General features: G+C 47.6%; 1 protein-coding gene across 7 annotated transcripts in view; it reads left to right on the top strand.

Annotated features, from left to right (window-relative positions):
• Positions 1 to 20941, top strand: part of Pag1 (phosphoprotein membrane anchor with glycosphingolipid microdomains 1) — a 131377-nt gene that overhangs the window by 100711 nt on the left and 9725 nt on the right. For 6 of the 7 annotated variants that reach the window (XM_013144009.3, XM_013144006.3, XM_063257495.1 and 3 more), the window contains 5 exons: positions 8418 to 8628; positions 10384 to 10435; positions 13280 to 13376; positions 15278 to 15879; positions 18015 to 18074. In XM_013144009.3, the coding sequence (XP_012999463.1) occupies positions 8501 to 8628; positions 10384 to 10435; positions 13280 to 13376; positions 15278 to 15879; positions 18015 to 18074 (939 nt within the window). In that variant the 5' untranslated portion in view covers positions 8418 to 8500. The remainder of the gene's footprint in view (positions 1 to 8417; positions 8629 to 10383; positions 10436 to 13279; positions 13377 to 15277; positions 15880 to 18014; positions 18075 to 20941) is intronic. The other variant, XM_063257497.1, reaches the window with a different exon arrangement.

Raw genomic sequence — 20941 nt, 5'->3', positions numbered from 1 at the left:
GCCTCATCAGCAGCCCATGGATTACGGAGACTGCTTTCTGGGGAGTTGAAATGATCAATCCTTTCGAAAATTTAAGGTTCTTGTGGTGGTAACATTGGTCTTTGGGTCCAGTGTCCTAACTTTTTGTTTTAGACTTTGGGAATCACTAGGCAGTGCTATAAAATAATAGAAGCTGTGAGCTGAACAGCCACAAAAGGACCAGTTTTCAGAAGGAGAACTTCAGTCACAGGGAGGTTTGGGCCTGTGTCAGGCCATGCAGCAATTTAGTGGAAATGTACAGAGAGGAAGCTGGGTCTGCACCTGCACCTGGCCATGGTGTCTGTTCAGCAGCTGTTTTTTCAGACTCAGGATTAGCAGAGCTATTATATATTAAGCTCCTCTACAGGTAGCAAGAAGGCTCCCCAGGCACAGGAGTTCGGCCTGATGGTCGCATACACTTTAGTAAGGTGAAAGCCAAGTTCAGCACCAGGACCTGGCTGCACAAGCCTTAAACTCTCACTGGAAAAAGTGAACATCTCACTGCCGCTATGCCAGAGAGATACCAGAAGCCTCAACACCACCTAGCAGCCAGTTAGAAATGCAGAGCTTCAGGCCGCTCCAGACCGGCTGAATCAGTGTGCACCCTAACAGGATCTCCAGACCATCCAAGGGCCATGACAGCTTGAGGAGCACTGTTCTAGGGCTCCAGGGCCACAAGGGCCACAAGCCCTCAGCTAGCAGAAGGGCTTGTTAAAATACGTGATTTCCACTTCCTAAGCCCAGAAGATCCAGAACTTTACATTTTCAAGTTGCCAGGGTACACCTTTTGAAAAGCTCCATTCTGTAAGAACCCTGGCCCCTTCCCTTCCTCTACTAGGGGGTCCTGAGTCATCTGCCTGTCTGCCCTCCCCTGGCAGGCAGCTGTGAGGATCAGTCACAGGAACCTACATTTTCAAACACAAGTTCTGACTTACACTAATCATCTCATCTGACTTGAGACATTTCCCCAACCCTAAGCAGGTCATAGTTACACCAGCATGTAATTTGCAGGGAAGTGTTTGGAGGATTTGGTTTCTATTTTTGTGGAGTCAGGAAGTGTTTTGTCTAGCTATTTTATAATATGAAGAAGTCATAACACTTTCAGATGTGAAGAGAACACAGACGTATTGAGTGCTGAGGAATGAGCTGAGCCTCAATCTTGCCAGTGCCTGAGAGAGCAAACATTAAGTCAGTAGCACCCACTGTGAAAGGACATCTAACAGTATGGTGGAGACAACAGTGGACCGCTGTCACCACCGGTGCCTCTGTTGACATTTCCCTGTTACATGAGTAGGTTGTCATCTGCTCCTAAGTTCTGTTTCTCCAGCCTTGAGGATTTCCTTTTCCCGGAATCACCCTCTTCTGATGGAAGTTTGGGGGAGCACGGTGGTATGAGAGCTTAGTAAAGCGGAGGGGCATGTGGCAGACTAGACTATTCATAATTACTGCCATCTAAATAAATGTTAAAACCAGTCTGATCTTTGACTATCATGAATTGTGAGAGGACGATTTGATTGTGTCATATATATCCAGGAGTGCATTTCTGAAACTCTCTCAGCAAAAAACTGAAGTTTGCTTCTGATTAAGTCATTTATTATTATGAAAAAATGTGTGACTGAATCACTGAGCCTCAAAAGGCAAATAAAAACAGTGCAAAGCAGTGCTTAACCAAGTGTGACTGAGAATAGTTCTTGTCTCAGGAAACGGGCCTGCGTGTAAACACCACATCCATCACAGCGTCATGGCCGGATGAGGTCTGGAAAGCCCTCCAGATCCCCTGGGAGGATCCTGCTGAACACGTGGCTGGGAACAAACAGCGGCCCAACAGATAGTGAGCTTTCTTCTCCCTGGTGCTGAAATCTAGTTGTGATGGAGGGATGCAGACTGCCAGAAAGACAGGGGCTGTAGCTTCCGGTCATCACCTGGCCTCTCCTGTCCCAGATGTGACAACCAGCTGGCGGTTGGTCCTGCTTGCACTTGGCCTCCTGGAGTAGAAAGTGCTGGAGACACTGAGTCCGGAAGCCTGTTGCCCTGTGACCCTAGGCAAGGCATTTAACTCGCCTTCCAGCTTCCTCCTGCACAGAACAGATTCAGTAACACTCACCTCCAGGGTCAAGGTTTAATGAAATACATGTGGAAAAGTACTCAGCTAGGTTTTTCACTGCCTTCACCTCAAACCTGTGCATCCCTGCTGATTTATAGCAGGCTTCTTTGTCAGGGCCCTGGGGGGAGCCTGGGAGAAGCCAAGGTGCCTGAGCATGAGTAGAAAGAAGAGAGAGAGACAGGCACACCCCGTGGCCAGGCGAGCCGGCTTCTGTGACTCCTGCATAGCTATGAGATTCCAGCATCGCCTGGGAAGACGGAGAAAAAGAGCTTCTTATTCAGCCACTTACCATCTTGCAAAACCTGGACACCTCTTCCAGAATGCTTCTCCTCCTCTCAACAGTTTGCACAATAAACCCGTATTAAATGTCCCCTGTGTGCCACACATTAGGGCTGCAGCTGTGAACCAGCTAAGTCTGCTCCAGTCTCCTGGGGCTAAGGCCACTGCAGAGACACTCAAGTCACAGCCCGATTTTGCATTCAGAGTAACAGTAAGAAGGGAGAAGAGGGGCCAAGCAGAGAGAGAGTTGGGCATCAAGAAAACTGCTCAGAGGAAGTGAGGATTAAGCTGAGACCTAAAGGATAGGGGCTTATCAGTGACAAATGGGAGGCCCAAGGATGTCTGAAGCTCCCTTTCCTTTGACAAATACCAGGTTTGTAGGAGATGGAGAAGAGACGAAATTGTCATCACCAACAAGGGCTCCGGCACCGCTAAGCCCTGGCACAGGAGACTCTCAGGTCTCAGCCAGCCTGCCGGAGCTGCTATGCTGTGCATCCAGAGACAGCTCTGCCCGGCATGCTGACTTCCTAAGAGGGCTCGGCCGTTTAGGTGACCGTGCAGCATGGCCAGGAAGCTGTGTTCATCTGTGATCAGGGTTCGCTCTTAAGACACACCAGGCTGAGGTTTGTTTTTTTTTTAATGAGTTGCTTAATGGGATCATCTCTCTTTTTTTTTCTCCTTCTCTCCTTTACCATATAAAATATTCATTAAACTCGCCTTTCAGGAGTCCGCTTGGGATCTCCCCACCACCCTTCCTGCACAAGCATGTATTCAATAACATCGTCCTGCCTGGCTATTTTTCAGGTTGTATAGATTCTGGGGCTAGAGTAGGAAATGAAGTGATTCATCTCTGCCCTCAGGGGACTTCTGAGTTAGCTTTGTGAGTAAGCCGGCCAGGCAGGCAGGGCAAGCTGAGGCCCAAGCTGTGGACTTCTGAGGTGTCCTGCGGGGACTGGGCCAGAGAGGAGGCTCTTCAGCCGCTGCTTACCAGGCCTGGGGGGACGGATCATCTTGACCTACGTGCACTAAGTCCCAGGGCTCTGTCCACCATGCACGCCATAGCAGCTTCCGGAAAGGAGTTCTTCCCCTAATTCATTCTCTTTCCTCTCTCCTTCCCTCTCCCTGCCTCTCCCCCTTTCTCACTCCCTCTCACCTCCTCCCTCTTTTCTTCCTCTCCCCTTTCAAAATGAAATGAACCTCGTAAATTGGTTTCCAGATCATAACATTTGGAAAAGCAATCTTACGTGTCATTTCCTTATCTGTCAAAGTCACTTGCCTTTTGGCTGTCCTACATTGTTTCTGTGATGTGTTATCCTTGAAGACAAGTGACAGCCACACACGCCCGTCTCCCCTAAGAGTCCCATTTCCAGAGTGAATCCGTAAGTTTGGTGTGTATGAAGAGTAATCAGGTCATACTGACAGATGCCAGAGGGATTGATGACTTGCCTGTAGGACAAGTGCCTGACTCTTGTCCTGAGAGCAGCAGTCTTCATAAGTGTCCCTTTAGTCTGGTGTGGGAAGGCTTTCCAGGGGACATGCTTGTCCAGAGCTGCTTCAGGAAGAAATGATAGGATGTTGTTCTGAGGTGACATTAAGGAGTGATCAAGGAAACTAAACCCAAGGAAATCTTTCCTCAGAATCTCACCTTCGTTCCTTTGTACTTCTTGGATGTACTTTTCGCCTGACTCAGTGAGGGAACGGAACTGGAGATGGAGATAACAATCTTGTGTAGGCAAAATGACCTTTTCTAGCGAATCAGTTAACATTCGTTTCAGTGACCGCCCACATGTGCCGCTGACCTCCTGAACTTTTAGCCTGAGTTTCAAGGGGCAGGCAAGCCTGTGTCACTCTGAGTCCGTTTAGTCTGAAGTGACACATACCACCGTGTAGACCTTGGAGCTTAAAACCCCTTCAGGAGACAGAAGAATGCTTCTAGAAGACTTACTTCACCTTGCCCTGTGTACCTACCAATGCAACCACAGGCGCCTCAGCCATCATTAAACTTGTTTGGTTAATTTGTGGCCCGTAAAGTGGCCTTACAGTGCCTGGTTCCCACACCCGGTGATGAGCAATTCCCATGGGTGTAGGACTTTGCCCTCCTTATATCTAGCCATCTTGAGGGTCATCGTGGAGGTGGCTTCTGTCCTCCTTAATTATGGGTGGAGGAGGACAGTGGTAAATGGTAATGACTCATTACTGACCCATACCTACTTCAAAGGAGCTGTGAAGTGTCTGTGATCTGCTGGTCATCAAGGCTCTGCCAAAGTATTATTTATAGAATCAGCTGTGACGGCAGCACCTACCCGTTCAGGGGATTTGGCTGAAGAAGCAAATAGCTACCTTGTGCTTTGCCCCTTTCATTAATTTCTGCTGGGCTTTGTTTCCTTTCCCATTGGAATTGATTTGGGCGGCTGATAGACCCGGCTGATGAAGACAATTAAAACCCCAGGTGTAAGATGGAGCAATCATGGAGCTCCCCTCCTTCCGGAGGCTCCTGGTTGGGTTGAGGTGGGGTTGTACTGCCACCTTGTGGTGTGAGATGGTATCTGCTTTTGGAATAAACTAGCTTTTCTGATTGACTTGCCAAGTCACTAAAATCTTAAAATGGATATTTTTAAATGATAGTAGACTATAGACTTTTCAGTTCAAAAATAAATAACCAAATTCACTTCCTAAAGGACCCACAATAGAAGTCCTATAACCCCAAACACTGATGTTTCTCAAGGCCAAAAGGCAAATTCTTATATAATCCAAAATTATATAGAATTAAGGGATGCCTCTTGTTCAGCAGTATCATGTTTTTTATTAAATTATAATAACCAGCCATGATTTTACATCAGCACAGCCAGTGATGGAGTCCATCTAAACATGGGGAAGACTCAGCCCATCTACACATTTAGGGAGGGCGGCAGTCCATCTACACACATGGGGGAGGTCAGGCCATTTACATAGAGAGGAACAGAGGAAATAATTCCATCCACCCATATTGATGAGATGTTGGCAGGAAGCATTTCTGACCCATTTTTGACAAACTGTCCAAACTTACGTTATCAGCCAAAAAAGAATGGGCAGCAGGAGTATGGAAGCAAATCCAGAAGAGACTGGGAGAGAAAAGTAGCAGATCCCTGACATGGAGGCGGCCCCTGAGTGGGCTCAGTGAATCTCTCTCTCTCTCTCTCTCTCTCTCACACACACACACACACACACACACACACACACACCTAGTAAAAAGTAGCACCTGCCACAGCCCCCTGGGGCCCCAGCACCCCACCTCCACCAGTGGGACTGCTGCCACCAGTCCTCTGCAGAAGGACCTCGAAGTCCTCTGCTGTGGAAACCCGAATAATAGGATCCCTGCCCTGAGGGTTGCACTGTGGCTCACTGAAAAACCTGCACCACATGATTGTTCTTTTCATTGAGAGGTTTTTGTCCGGGATGAGAACTTTTCCAAAAAGTATTTCTTTGAGTAGCTTTGCAGGAAATTCTAATTGAAGGGGAGTAAGCCAGGAGGTTTGACACAGTTTCTCTGAGTTCCATCCTTTATTCAGTAGCTGGTGATAGGCCCCTTTCATCCTCTTTCTCCCGGCACTGTCCTAGGCTGGCACCCCACACATTTCATTCCACTGTTGAGAACGAGCAGAGAGAGGAGAAGGAGAGACAGGTACAGAAATGCAGAGGCACTACAGATCCCTGCAAGGCTTGCTCGGTGGGTCTCTGATGCACTGAGTAATTCCCGCCACCAACAGTTTTCTGAGACCTTAGCACATTGTAAGTAGGCACTGATTAATCTGTGAATGAATAAAGGAACACACAAAGGTCTGCACAAGGTAGATGTTTCGTCTGCTTCCTAAAAATATTTTATGGTTTGGAGCTATACTGTATATAAAAAGCTATTTGATCTATTTTCATAGGTCTCCCTGGTTTAAGTGCTTGCTGGAATGTATTTTCATATCCTATTATAGTGCCAATTTGTAGACTCTGTTTAAAGTGAATTATTCTTTGCATCAACAAATCATAAGGGAAATGGTGGTTATTGTCATTCGTTAGAGCGATCCAGAGCAAACATGTGAAAGGCAATTCAACTTTATTACTCTGTGCCTGTAGTATTTACAGGTATAATATATAACCAAACAGAGGAAGAAAGAAGAACTATATTACTCAGGAAGGCCTAATTTGTATATTTATAGAGCATTAGAAGGAGGTGTTCGCGTTGACTCATAGCCTGAGGAAACAATTCACTTCATCTCCCAGAAGTCTCTCACAAGCACTATATATAAAAGTTTCTTATTCTTCAGCTTTTTGTTATTATCTGCCTTGTATAGTGAAGTAAAGATTATCACATTTCACCTGGAAAAATTTCAGTCCAGTTTTTGCCAAAATGGCTTTCACGTTTCTCCTCAGGCACCATCTAATTCACCATGAAGACACCACAGAGCTGCTTTCATGTAAGCACTCAGAGAAGGCCGGGCAGTCACAGAGCTGTGACTGGACCAAAGGAAAATGCAGACGCTGACACCCTTTTCCAGAAAAACCTTACATGATCCACTCTGCTAAGACAAAAATACTTATTTGCTTCTTTTTTTCACCGCACGAAGCTCCAGATGATTCCTTTCAAGTTAGAATATTCTAGAACTAACCAAATTTTCCTTTAAACAGGGTCTATCTGATGACAGGTCATCATTAACCTGATAACACTATTTTGAAAATATCCATAATACTTTTTTTTTGTCTTTTTCATTTTTATCGGTACCAGGGATCAAACTCAGGACTGCACACTTGCAAGGCAGGTGCTTATGCCGCTGAGCTAAATCCCCAGCCCCTATATCCATAATACTTAAAGCCATCTGACTGTCATCATAGAAGAATTGAAACTGGAGCAGGGAGCAGTAGCCACCAGCCACTAGATGCTTCCTTGGGGGCTAAGAGCACAGATTTTGGAGTCAAGGGGCCAACCTCACCCCAGCTGCCCAGTCCTGTGGCTGATGCTTGGGGAAAGTTACTTCTCTGCTGGGACTCAGCTTCCTGTTCGTGCAGGAACAGGGTCTGATGTGGGGCAGTGATGTTAAAGGAGGAAAGCGTTTAGCAGAGTCCTTGGTGCATATCAGGTACTAAAATGGACTAAGTCGCTCTTAACGTTTCTTCTGTAGCTGTGTGTAAATGGGTCTCATTTACTGTCTGGGTTGTATTCTTGGGACCTGCTTCCAGCTGCTCATTTGAAAATGCAGCTCTTGGGTGCTCACAGCAGCATAGTGGAAACCAGCCCTAAAATGAAGTCCCTCAGGCTACGTACCTGTGCGTTCAGGGGAGGGGAGGGGCTCTGTCATTAGCTCAATGGACCTTCAACATTCTAAAAGGAAAATGGGTTTGAGCACTTGTGGAGATAAGCAATTGCAGGTGATTAATTGCATGCTTACAAAAGCCTTATAATATTTTATATGGTTCTGGTTAAAGAAAAAGTGAATCCAATTTACTATACAGATTTATTGACTATTTACTTGGGAACCTTCTTTGAGGATGTAAAGAATCCATCTCCCAAACATACCCAGATGATGCGGCTCCGTTGCTGCCGCGGCTGCACTGGGGCATTGGTCCTCTCAGGCTGCAGGGAGCTGAGGCCGTACTTAGCCAGGGACTTAGCCAGAGTCAGGCTTTGTTTGAGTGGAGTCTCCCTGACCTTGCCCTGAGGCCTTACTCCTGATAGGAAATAAGGTGCTGCTTGAGTGTCTCTTCTCTAAGATGCTGAGGAACAGAAATATTTGTGTTTGGGATTTCAGAGGGATTTCGGAATATTCGAAGACACATAATGAGATGTGGGGGGGAAGGGACCCCAGTCAAAGCGTGAAGCTCATTTATGTTCCATATTTACTTTCTATGTTGTCTGAAAGTAGTTTGGCTCCTGGTTTTAGTGCACCCAGATGTGACTGCAGCTCGTCCCAGGGACATGAGGGATGCTCAGCCTGTGCAGGGTTCTGCGATGCCCTTGGGGAGTAACTTCTGAACACCTTGGTCTCCGCAGGAAGACACAGCACCCTGCCCCCCATGTGACTGCCTCTGAGCGACTGGCTTCTCCTGTCAGCGGTGGCCTTTCCTGTCCCTGCCATGGGACCCCCAGGCGGTGTGCTGAGCGGCGGCAGTCAGGCGCAGGTCATCCTGTGGGGAAGTCTGGCCGCTGTCGCCGTGTTCTTCCTCATTGTCATCCTCATCTTTCTGTGCTCGAGTTGTGACAGGTGAGAACGTTGGCCTGTTCTGTGCACCCAGAGTCTTCATGCTAAAAAGCCTGTTCCCGGGATTCCCCCACTCGCCTCCAGAGACTCGTGCCTGAAGATCAGCTAGGGCTGTTGGGGCTCAGGACAGTCTTTAGCAATCAAGTGACAACCCATGTGAATTTGGCTGGGGAGCAACACAAAGGGCCCCCCTTACACTTTAAATTTCTCAGAATGACATTCTTGCTGTTTTTCTGAAACACATCGTCAAACTTTATAATTCTTTCTAATCTGTGTAATACTGAAATCTTAAGTGTGACATACAGTTTCTTGCAGTAAATGACAGGATTTTTGCTGTGAGGTGGCTGTGGAAGGATCACTTGTGATTAAAAGTGTGTGATGTAAGCCAGCATCCGGGAGGGTGAGGTGGGAGCATCCCATGTTCAAGACCAGGCTGAACTGTGTAGCAAGACCATGTCACAAAGGAAGGGAGGGAGAGAGGTGAGGGAGGAATTGTAGTTTCTGAAGTAACAGATGATTTTTCTAGCCAAGAGACACATTGCATGTAGGATAATCACCAGTACGCATTTTTGGTTTGTTTTGGAATTATACTTCTGTCTTCCGTCCCATGTAAAATTCCAGTATCCACCCCACCCCCAAGAGATCTTTGCTCAAAGAAAAGTAAAGTTCTTCCTGTCCGGGGTGACTTCTCCCTCCGGTCCCAAGTGGATACTTCCGTGCAGCCACTCACTGGGTTAGGCTAGGAGCAAATGTGGACCAGCTGAGGCAGCTGTGCTCGAGTCTCCTCTGACCCTCAGGAGAAATTTGACCCGCATCCCATAAAACTCTCACATGGCTTCCTACCCTGAAACCTGTCAGGAGGTGGAAAGCCAGACTCCAGACCTGTAACTGCAGGAGCCTCCTAATGCCTGCCCAGTTTGGGCGCAGGTCTCGCTGCAAGTGCTGGGCCCTGAAGCCCAGCGCTGCAAGTGCTCATGTGCCCACTAGGTGTCACTCTGGCCTCACCCGTAAATGGGAAGCGGCTGCTCCGCCACTCTGGGCTCTCTTCAGAGTTCCCTGAGTGAAAACATTCTATTTTTACTCGACCGGCTTTTCCGTCGACTGGAAGTACTTATGACTCATCCCGAGAGCATGTAGCCTCCCTGACGTGCCAAAATGTGTATTTCCTTTATTTTCTCTGTCCCACTGCAGCGTGTGATTTCATACATCTCAAGTGAGGAAATAATTGTATTTTCTGAGGGCAAATGATACAGCTCGTTCCCTCATTCTAGATAGCACCCTGCTTCTGTCACGGTGTGGACTCGGTCTCCCCTCCTGGAGGAAGGGTGCTCATGAGAGGAGCAGGCGCTCCATTTCCTCACGCCCCTGACACCCACAGAGGTCAAGTGACTGGGTTTCTTCCTCAGACAGCACAAGCGTGGTTCTTAAAATAAGCGCTTCACAAGTTGAGACCAGATGTGCAGCGCACACTTGGAATCCCAGCCATTCCTAAGATGGAGGCAGGAGAATGACAACTTCAGGGCCAGCCTGGGCCACTTAGTGATTTAGTGAGCCCCTGTCATGTCACAAAATAACACATAAAAAAGAGTTGGAGGCGTAGCTCTGTGGGAGAGCAGTTGCCTAGGGCACCTGAGGCCCTGGGTTCCATCTGCAGTACTGCAAAAAAAAAAATGCTATTACACTAGGAAAAGGTAGAGTATATATCTGGTTCTAAGAAGCGCATTTGATATTGGAATAATGTTTTATTTTCCATTTTAGAGAAAAGAAACCAAGACAGCACAGCGGGGACCATGAGAACCTGATGAACGTGGTAAGCTGCTGGGGGTGTGTGTGTGTGTCCACGTATCCAGTGCATCCCCACTTTATGATCTGATCCACAGTGAGGGACAGGGCTAAGCGGGGTGCTCTGTGAGTGCCAGGACTGCACCCTTCTTCCTAAGGTTTGGGATCACCGTGGCTGGAGGCCTGTGCAGTTGGCCAGGTTGTAAAGAGTGATTCTGAAGTGGATGCAGTTGTGCGGCCCCCCGAAAGATCCTTGGACAGCTCCAGGCTCTTGCAGGCATGTTGCTATTTTGCCTCTGCCAGGCTCCAGTCTGTATCACAAAGCAGGTGATTCAAGTAACAAACCGTTGCCTCTTGGTTCTGGAGGCCAGAAGTCCCAACACCGTGGCATTGTCGGGGTTGTTCTGTCCCGGGCCCTCTCTGGGCTTCCGGTGTTGGCCGGAGCTCTCCAGTGCTCTTCAGTTTATGGAGGGTCACGCCAACCTTCATCTTCACCCCCTTCTCCCTGTACCTGGCCCACCACCCTCCTCCTTGCATGTCTCACAGGCCCCCTGCCCCCTTCTCAGAAAGAGCAGACATACTACACGGCGGTCCATCCTTGACTAGTGTGACCTCATCCTAATGAGTGTCATTTGCAGTTACCTTGTTTCCAGATGAGGTCACATTTTGCAGTACCAGAGGTTCGGACTCAGCCAAGCACAGGAGTTGAGGGAACAGGGTGCAGCCATCGCAGGTGGCTGTGAAGCTCACGGACTCCTGGCCCACCACAGTCTTGGTACGGCCTGCCTGCACGGCAGCTTCCCCAGTCCTTAGCACCTCATGGGCCCCAGGTGGGGCCACCTGGTGAGGAGCAGCCTGAGACTATCCTGGTCATCCCTGTAAGTGGCCGAGCAGTCCCAGCAGCTGAGGGCAGGTCACCTGCACCCTGGAATGGCACTACACAGAAGGTGCCTCCTGCGCGTGACATCATTCCTCCAGGTCAGGCAAAGACTGGTTGGGGAAGTGGGTACAAAGGAAGTGTGGATGGATCAAACATATGCCATGAGGTCTAGTGTCAAAGTCAGGCCTGCAGGCGTATTCAGAGCACACACAGAATACAGGCCACCAGTCCCCGAGTTCTTGGGATAGGAAGTCACAAAGACACATGGCTGCTGTGGGGGAATCGTAGGGAAAGCTGAGGGGTGGGGACACTACCTCCACCCTGGCTCCCCTGTTGGCCAGGCCTTGTTGAGGGCAGTCAGTGGCAGCAGCTGGAGGCTTGTGAACAATGGTAGTTTGGGTAGGGGCCCAGTGAGAACCAGCCCTCTGCTGTACGTGTGAGAACCAGGCCAAGGTCTCTGGAACCTGCTGTCTGCCCAAGGTCAGGCAGTAGCCTGGGTGAGATAGAAAGAAATTAGCATATGAATAAAAGGAACAAGTTCATGGCGTGTGGTAGAGCACGCCTCTCATACCAGCCCCCCAGGAGGCTAAAGCAGGAGAACCTCATGTCCAGGCTGGGCCTGGACAGAAAGACGGGGGCGGGGAGGGAGGAAGGAAATAAGCACTTTCTCCTTCACCTCTGTCTCCTCGATTACACCGCCTCATTCCCTCGCTTATGGCTTTACACACCTGTGAGACAGAGTGTGCACACACAAACACATACATGTGCCCACATGGCCCTCAGAGCTCAGCTCATGGATCATGTACATCCTGTAGATTATTAAACATGGAGTTCAGAACCCAGGGTGTGTGCCTTCCCCTGGCATTGCTTACGCTGTTGGGGGTTTATCTGGGTACCTACCCCCTTCCCACCCACTTCTCCCCATGGAGACATCTTCTCTGGGATACCAGCACCTGCATTTCAGGCTCATGGCAAAGCAGTGGACACCCAGGCAGGAAACCTGCACTTTGTTACCCAGCATGGGGTCTCTCCTGTCACTGTTACTCAGTTCTGTGTCAGGAGTCAGAAAATTTGTGAGTCCGTACAATCAGGCTCCTCTGCTGTGAATAGGAATGCTGTGAAGCTTTCCATGTGGGGTCCTGGAGCCTGAGGCCACCTCTTGGGTCGCACAGGCCATGAGAACAGTGGGAAGGGGTAGATAGTGTTTCAGGCTGCTGCCTAGCACAAGGTGGATATTTAAAGAAATATATACAGAGCCACCTTGTTTCTGCCTACCCTTCCCGATACCCAGGCCTGGCACATTGTTCTGAATGCAATGTCTGTACATTCTAGCCCAGCAGCAAACTGGCATCGCTGCCCTCCCCTCACCCCCAAATGCCTTGTTTGTTTCTGAGAATAAGAAAGATTTGCAGAGCTATTTTTTAGTATATGATTCTTTCATGAACCTTGAAGCTAGCGATTTGGCTGTTCTGAGATCAGAGGCTGTGCCTGCCCAGATCTCAGTCCGTGCCCACAGGGTGACAGAGAACAATGCTTATCATGTCTTCCATGAATACCTGGAAGGACAGCGTTTCACAGCATCCTGTTACAGGATGAGGCTGCTCCCGCGTGGGTCAGTTCTGACCAGCAGAGGAACTTCTGGTCCCCTCCCTAACTGAGCACAGCGCACGGAGCTGTCCTAACCTCCCTGCACCCATTTGTAAATCACCAAGTGGGAAGCTCTGCCAGTGGCCTTGCAGGTTTCTGGTGAGACCTGGAGCCACACTGTCCAGCAGAACCCTCCATAAGGTGCTGTCTGATATTTCCTTAGCCGTCAAGCTCTTGAATGTGACTTACCCAGGAACGCAATTTCATTTTGCTTTACCTGGTTTAAATCTCAATAGTCAATGCTGGTTTTACTCTTTGTGTTTTAACTTTTGGGAAAGCCATGCATGTTTGCCTGTGCCACACAGCCCAGAGTCTTAGTGGTATGGATGCGTTTGTGTTTTGCAGCCTTCAGACAAGGAGATGTTCAGCCATTCAGTGACCAGCCTGGCGACAGATGCTCTTGTCAGCAGTGAACAGAACGGTGCACTCACCAATGGTGACAGTAAGTTCTGCAGAAATTACCGGCTTCCCACATAGGCCTTAGCACCAAAATGCTAGGTTTCAAAAACCATACTCAGAATCTAGGAAATGTGTCCTTGCTCCCTTTGAAGATAACTGCCAGTTTTTGCAAACATCTCCTTTGGATATCTATTATCAAATATCTACTGATTGCCACGTGTAGTGACATACACCTGTAATCTCAGCACTCAGGTGGCTGAGGCAGGAGGATCACTTGAGTTTGAGGCCAGTCTGGGCTACATAGTTCAAGGCCAGATTGAACTATATAGTGAGACTATCTCCAACAAAAGACAAACAAACAAAAAATTTTTTTGGTCTTTTTGAGACAGGTCTCGCTGTGTGGTTCAGGCTGGTGGTTGGGCTCACTTTGTAACACAGGCTGGTATTGAACTTTCCTCCTACCTCAGCCTCCCACGTGCTGGGATTACAGGAGTGCACCACCACACCCAGCCAAACAAAATTATTGCCTGATTGCTTACTGTGTGCCAGGCCATGCTCTAAGATTGTGTGGTGTGTGTGTGTGTGTGTGTGTGTGTGTGTGTGTGTGTGTACATGCACTAACTCACCCAAGCCACATAAGACTACTTCTCAATCATAATATTATTTTTACCCTCTAAAATAGCCTGGCTGCTCTCCACCATTTAAAGATGAAACTCTACACATTGCTGCTATAACAAATGACCACAAAGTTAGCACAAATTTATTAATGTAGAATTCTGAGTCGATAATTCGCTAAGATCTTATGGTGACTGATCCAGGACTGCCACTTGAACTAGGTCCTTAAGAGTCTGGGGTCACACACTCAGAGCCACTTTGCAGAGTGACCATTTGTTTCCTGCACTTCGGACAAAAGGGGCAGCTCGGTCCACCTCATACTTTGCACTCTGTGCTTCCACCCGGGGTAGGAGGTCATCCTGTCACCTCACACGCTGATGAGGAACTGAGGGATGGTCAGGACTGACACCCTGGTCCTCAGACACCAGTGCCCATTCTCCATCCTCATGACACAGGACAGGAGGTCGCCTCTCCGGGGTGAGTTTAGAACACAGGGCAGAGGCGTTAGGCTCAAAGGTTGAGGGATCCACCATGGCCGTCCCTCAGGGACGCCATTTCTAGTCCCTCCAGAGTGAAGGTTAGAGTAGTGAGAGAGCTTGCTCACTCTGGTACGAGCGCCACAAGGCCCGTTTGTTGACAGATGTGTCTCCCTGCCTTGACCCCTCCCTGGCATGTGGTAGGCACCCCGAAACCATTTGATAAAGGATGGCTCGCTGGATTAACCTGGTAACATTTCTGTAACAGTCCATAACTTTCACATGGGATGTCCTACTTTCAGGGAGGGCTGTTGGAGAGCAGGGATCAGGTGGAAGACCTTTAAAGAGTGCAGAAGGTCCAGGCCCTCCCTCTCATGCAGCTCACAGGTCCATGTTTGCCCTACTGCTTCCTTACACCTGGCAAGTATAAGTGCCTCCTGGGGGAGGTGACTGCCAGCCCTTCCCTCCCAACAGCGAGAGGCCAGCAGGGCGAGACACATGGCCTCCCCACACACAGCCTTTCTCCTGGTGTCCAACTCCCACAGTCTGGGCCATAGATTGTCACGCCATCCTGTGGTCACGTGGGACACTGCCCAAACAAGTTTTACTGTGGGAGAAACGATAAGTAGGAAAAAGAGCAGTGAGCCAAAGAGTGAGTAGTTAACTCATTTATGAAACGTAGCAGGAAACCCGCAACGAGAGGCTTCTTTTAAAATGACATTGAAGTGAGCGTCCCAACAGCCATGATTTGCGGTCAAGCCTCTTGACTGAACCTAGCATTGCATAACCTATTCGCTGAACTGTAGCAGTTGTTGAAGGGCCTTTCTCTGCTTTGACACTTCCGCTGCTTCAGTCCTTTCAGAAGACAGCACCCTGACCTGCATGCAGCATTACGAGGAAGTCCAGACCTCGGCGTCAGACCTGCTGGACTCCCAGGACAGCACAGGGAAGTCCAAGTGTCATCAGAGTCGGGAGCTGCCCAGGATCCCCCCCGAGAGTGCTGTGGACACGATGCTCACGGAGAGGAGCGTGGACGGCGAGCAGGGTCCAGGCACCGAGGGGCCGTACGAGGTGCTCAAGGACAGCTCCTCGCAGGAGAACATGGTAGAGGACTGCTTGTATGAAACTGTGAAGGAAATCAAGGAGGTGGCGACAGCCACACACGTGGACAGAGGCCACGGTGGCAAGTCCAGGTCGACTCCCACCTTGAAAGAGCTTCCGGGGCTCCAAACGGAGGGCAGAGCAGACTTTGCTGAATATGCCTCTGTGGACAGAAACAAAAAGTGTCGCCAGAGCGTGAATGCAGAGAGCATTCTGGGAACGTCATGTGAGCTGGAAGAGGAGGCCCCGCCGCCTGTTCCTGTTAAGCTTCTGGATGAGAATGAAAACCTTCAAGAGAAGGAGGCGAGCACAGCAGCAGAGCAGACTGCAGAGGCGACCGGGGAGACCAACAAGGTGGGCTTCACCATTTGGGTGTCATGGTTTTTGTCCTGATGAGGAGTTCAGCTGGTCCTGGGGATTTTACATTCATATTTCCTGGGAAATAGATAGAAACACTTGCAAGTTGGTTGAATGATGAAAGCTATTTTAAGCTAAGCTATGTTTGGCTTTTGCCTCCTCAAAGTAATAAAATAGTGAAAACTCATGTTTAGAAAATATTTCTCTCTCGGCACCTTACTTGGATATTTTCCAAGATTTACAGCATGTCTAACTGGGGCCAAATATTATTCTCATGATTTTGAAGACTAAGAGTGAAATAGAGACGCCAGATTCTCTGCCTCACGTTTCATCTCCCCGATTGCTGCTTTCTCCAGCAGTGTAGTGATCTTGACTCTTCCAGGACCCCAGAAGTCAACGCACAGCCACAAGTACAGAGGGAGCTGCCTGGCAGGTCCTGTGGCTCTGCCTGACTGTACACACTTCCCTGTCAACCAAGTAGGGCTGGTCAGTCAGTGGTGGCCTTAAACACTTCTCAAATTCATGGTCAGAAGGTGAACCCCAGCAAGGTCTGCACAGGTCACACATTATCCATGAAATCAGCTCTCAAGAGCATCAGGGAAAATGTTTATGAACATGTTTATAAAATGCAAAAATGCAGTCTGTTTTTACCCCTCATATAACCAAAGTTGTTTAAGTAGTGTAAATGTGTGGGACCGGGGAGGAGCCCCATTAACACCACGGAGTTACTGGGGACCAAACAGAAGCAGCTCCCTGGAGTGATGAAGGCAGACACTTGCCTGACTGGGCATAGAAAAGGAAGTGAAAACCATCTGAGCGATTATTTGGGTAACTCTTAAGAGATCTTTCCATAGAGAAGGGAGGCAGCAGATGGAGCTAGAAGTAGGCTTGGGTTTGAGACTTGTCCTGTCGTGTTTGGACAGAGTGGACAGAGACGACCTGTAGAGAGAGGAGCGCTGACAGTGTGGACAGACAGTAGAAATACTGGAGTGCAGTGTGGGCACCGGGAGGGGACTGGCTAGAGAGGAGCATGGCAGACTCACCTGTGGTACCCAGGAGGAGGGGAGATGGGGAGATGCAGAGGATTTCTCCTTCTTTCAGTTTTCTCTGTGAATTAGAAAGCAAGATCAGCAGCTCTTGAGGCTGAGGGAAGAGGAGCTGGAGGTTTACAGAGACAGGCAGTGCCCCGGAGAGCTGAGACAGCAGGGGTTGAGACAGCAGGGGTCGCATGCACTAGGGAAGTAGCACGTGATCTAAAACAGCTCGGTCAGGGGTCAAGTCCACCGTGACCAGGGAGGGAGCTGGGGCAAGTGCACTTTTGATGGGTGACTCTGGAGTTTCTGCTTGGTGAAGCTGGAAGGAAAGGCAGCACCAAGGAGGAGGGGCACATAGGAAAGATGCTGGGTCACAAGTGCCGAGGGGTAGCTGGGATTGGGCTATGAAACAAGAGGGTTTCAGCACTAAGTGTTGGTCTGAAAGGAGCTGGTAGGAGCTGGGATGTGGATGACAGGAGAGCAAAGGTCGGGGTGCAGTTATAAGAGAAAGTGGGGGAGGCACTCAGAGGGAGTCACAGATCAGTGCAGGGAGAGAAGAAGGTCAAGGAACAAAGGCAGTTTTAAAGGATAGTGTTTGTTGAAATCACCAAGAATTAAGACCAGAAATATGTAACACACAGCTAGCAAACCAGGAGCCAAAATCATTGAGATATCAAACGGGGCAATCTACAAAGTATGAATTGAGTTGTTTAGCTTCAGAGAGTCTCCAAAATATCCAACAGAAATATAAACTATAGAAATGCACAATTCTGGCATTTGATAAAGAAGACTTGCAATTATTAATCCTTCATTGATGGCAATAGTCTCAATAATTATTTTGTGCTTACTTATACCAACAGACTTAAATATTAAATTAGAAGAAATTTCCATCTATATAACACTGCTAGGTATCCAAGAACATCCGACAATAACAGATTGTGTGAGTGTTTTTTCTCAGGTGCCTTGCATAATTCCTTTGTGTTCCATAGAAATAATTTGAAAACATTTGTATAGACAGATATGTGAAAACATATGCCAAAAAAAGACTGGATCATTGGATTCAAACTAGTCTCCTCTGGTTTGTGTTTATTCTGACAGAGATTTAGCTCATTGTCCTACAAGTCTCGGGAAGAAGATCCAACTCTCACAGAAGAAGAGGTACATTTTCTTTCTTTTTAAGTAACCAGAAAGCTCCTGTAATGAAATCTAGAATGTATCCTCTTGTATAAAAGCACTGTGATGGTTCCCTGTGTCTGAAAGAGCGTAAGTACTTTATTATGGCTCTGCTTCATGGTTAAAGTGACATGTTAGCTTTATATTCACAGAAGGTGACCAGCAGGTGATAAACCAAGAAGGGTGACAAAATGAACAGGTCAGCTGAGGAGAAGCAGCTGAGTAGGAAAGAAAGCTCAGACAAATACAGAAAGGAGAAGGTAGGAAATAAATGAGATGAGAGCAGTGTCACGATGAGAGCTTTATCAGCCACCAGGAAAAGCATTAGAAGGATATCAATAGTGGATTGGGGAAGTCATTAGAAGGATATCAGTAGTGGATTGGGAAGTCAGGACATTGAAGGAGGTGGAGGCAGAAAATATAATCCCACCTGGGAGATACAGGATGAGGGTCTCAGTGAGGAGCTTAGAGTGCAGAGAGCAAGTGACTTTAAGAAGTACAATTCCAGGCTGGAGCTAAAGTCCAACAGAGTAGCCAGCAAGAATAGATTATATATTCCTAAGTACCAGGACAAAAAGTTCACTAGTCAGACTTATAGTGACTTAGTGATTTAGTTAAAATCCTAAAGGCTAGCACTTGTACAGGCAGAGCTAGCTGAGACATAGGACTAAGCACCTTAAGTCAGCTCCCTGCAGTTCCTAACTGGAGCTCTCTGCAGAGGAAACCACGCAAGACTGATACATGTAATGCAGGTGCCTCCCCTCCAGTAGGAGACCTGAACATTAGCATATGAAGACAGAAGCCCATGCAGAAAGCTCAGGGACAGAAGTGCTCTCTGTAAGTGGCATTGTCCACCCACTATATCTTCTCTTCCCCTGGAATGGACCTGCCGTTGGTCTGCCTGGTCACACAAGCCAAACCCTGAGGATCACTCTGGACACCTCCTTTTCTGCAGTGTCTCACATGCTGTCAATCACTAAGTGTCTTCAAATGCACCTCCAAACTGTCACGCACACCCCGTCTCTGGGGGCCACCCTTTACCACACCCCAAATCCACTCCTGTGGTTCCTTGACAGCTCCTTATCCCTGCCGATCTGTTTACTACAGCCGGAGTGACTCCATTTGGGATAAGAAAACAAAATAAAAAGCAGTCTGGAAATCCTTTATCATGAATAGATTCTATGTCAAATGTTAAAGTACTTTACTTCTTATAGTGATGGTTTGTGCAAACAATAATCTACTTCTACTGAGGAATTTTCACCATAAAGAACTCTGATTCACGAACATTCATGTTAGAACAAAATATATAGAAATCATTTATTTTTATATCCCTGTCGTGTCAGATAAGCCCAGACTGAAACCAAGGTCTATGCTTTAAATACTGCTGTGCCAGCTCAGAAAAACAGTGAGGAAAGAGCTAATTATAAAATGATGGGAAATAGAGGAAAAGGAAAGAATGATTTTATGAGAATAGAGTAACAGTTCACCAAATGAGCAACACAGATGAGAGATTTTATTTTATTTTATTTTATTTTATTTTATTATTTTAGAGAGGGTAAAACAAGCCACAACAAAACAGAACAAAGCAGATCAGAAGAATACAATGTGGCACAGGTTTCAAAGCAAGACAACAGGGGATTAACATTGGCTACCATAATGTCTCTTGTTTTCTTCTAAAAGTTGTCTGTATCTTCACACACTATGAATTCATGCAAAACAAAATGGTATAAAACTAATCAAAACAGAGTAATGAAGGCATTACAGGCCTTCAAAACCAGACAATAAGAAAATTAACAGTGGCTACTGTAATGTCTCTTGTTCTCTTCAAAATATTGTTCTCTTCAAAATAGCTGTGCATACCTTTATGTATAATACAAAACAGACTAAAACCACTCTAAACGAAGAATAAAATTATTACTGGGTTTCACAGCATGACGATAGGAAACCAGCAATAGCTACCATAATGTCTCTTTTTCTTCAAAGTAGCTGTTCATGTCATCATGTATAATACAGTCAATTCTCATAAACTGTTTAGGAGAAGTTCTAGACATGTGTAAGACTCTGCATGTAAAAGATGAGAGATTTTAAAGAGAAGAAAATTAAACAGCTAAGTAGCAAAAGAGGCTTAAAGAGAAGCCTGTATCCAAACTAGAAATAATTTTGTAGAAGACACCTACTCAAAGGAACATTTGAGAGCTTGAGAAGTTATGAAAATTAGAATCCCAGAGACACCAACTGCAGAGTCAGTATTGGGCTGCAAGTTAATGGAAGAGCCTGTAATTTTTAAAAGTACAGAGGCCTGAACACCTACCCCATTTCTCTCGAGAGGAAGCGAAAGAGAGTGAGGGGAAGCAGAACATTGATGTCAGGGAGCCCAGGGCAGAAGCGGACATTGGGCCATCCAGGTTACCTTTAGGTGTGTCTGTCCCCTTGGGGTTCCCCTTGCGGGTGCGGAGTGAAACGGTGGGCTGATTCCTCTTGTCACTGTCATTCATGGTTCACGCCTGTATCATCTGTCCACGGATTTTGCTTGGGCCACCTTTTTGACACTAAATTTCATAGGTGTGTACCTCACTATGAAAATCAGTGGATTTTCTTGTCTTCTTCCTATATTCAAAGAAATTCTAATTCTTACTGTAAGAGCAGCTTTTTGCATCAAGCATGCTAAGGTGAGAACGCCACTGCACTGTTCATTAGACCAGCCGGAGCAGTGTGGGAAGAGCTTTCCAAGGTGGATTTCTCTGTCAAGGCCTAACAAAACCTGGCCGCCAGCCAGTCAGGAAGCGTTCTCACGCACATGACCAGTGAGCATGCAGCTGAGATGCTCACCCATGGTATGTGAGCTATGGAAA

This window comes from Cavia porcellus, unplaced genomic scaffold (assembly GCF_034190915.1).
Source record: "Cavia porcellus strain 051 isolate PalLab524CR breed Dunkin Hartley unplaced genomic scaffold, mCavPor4.1 scaffold_10, whole genome shotgun sequence".
Classification (NCBI taxonomy): Eukaryota; Metazoa; Chordata; class Mammalia; order Rodentia; family Caviidae; genus Cavia; species Cavia porcellus.
Note: the sequence above shows the minus strand (reverse complement) of the source record. Positions and strands in the feature narration are given on the sequence as shown.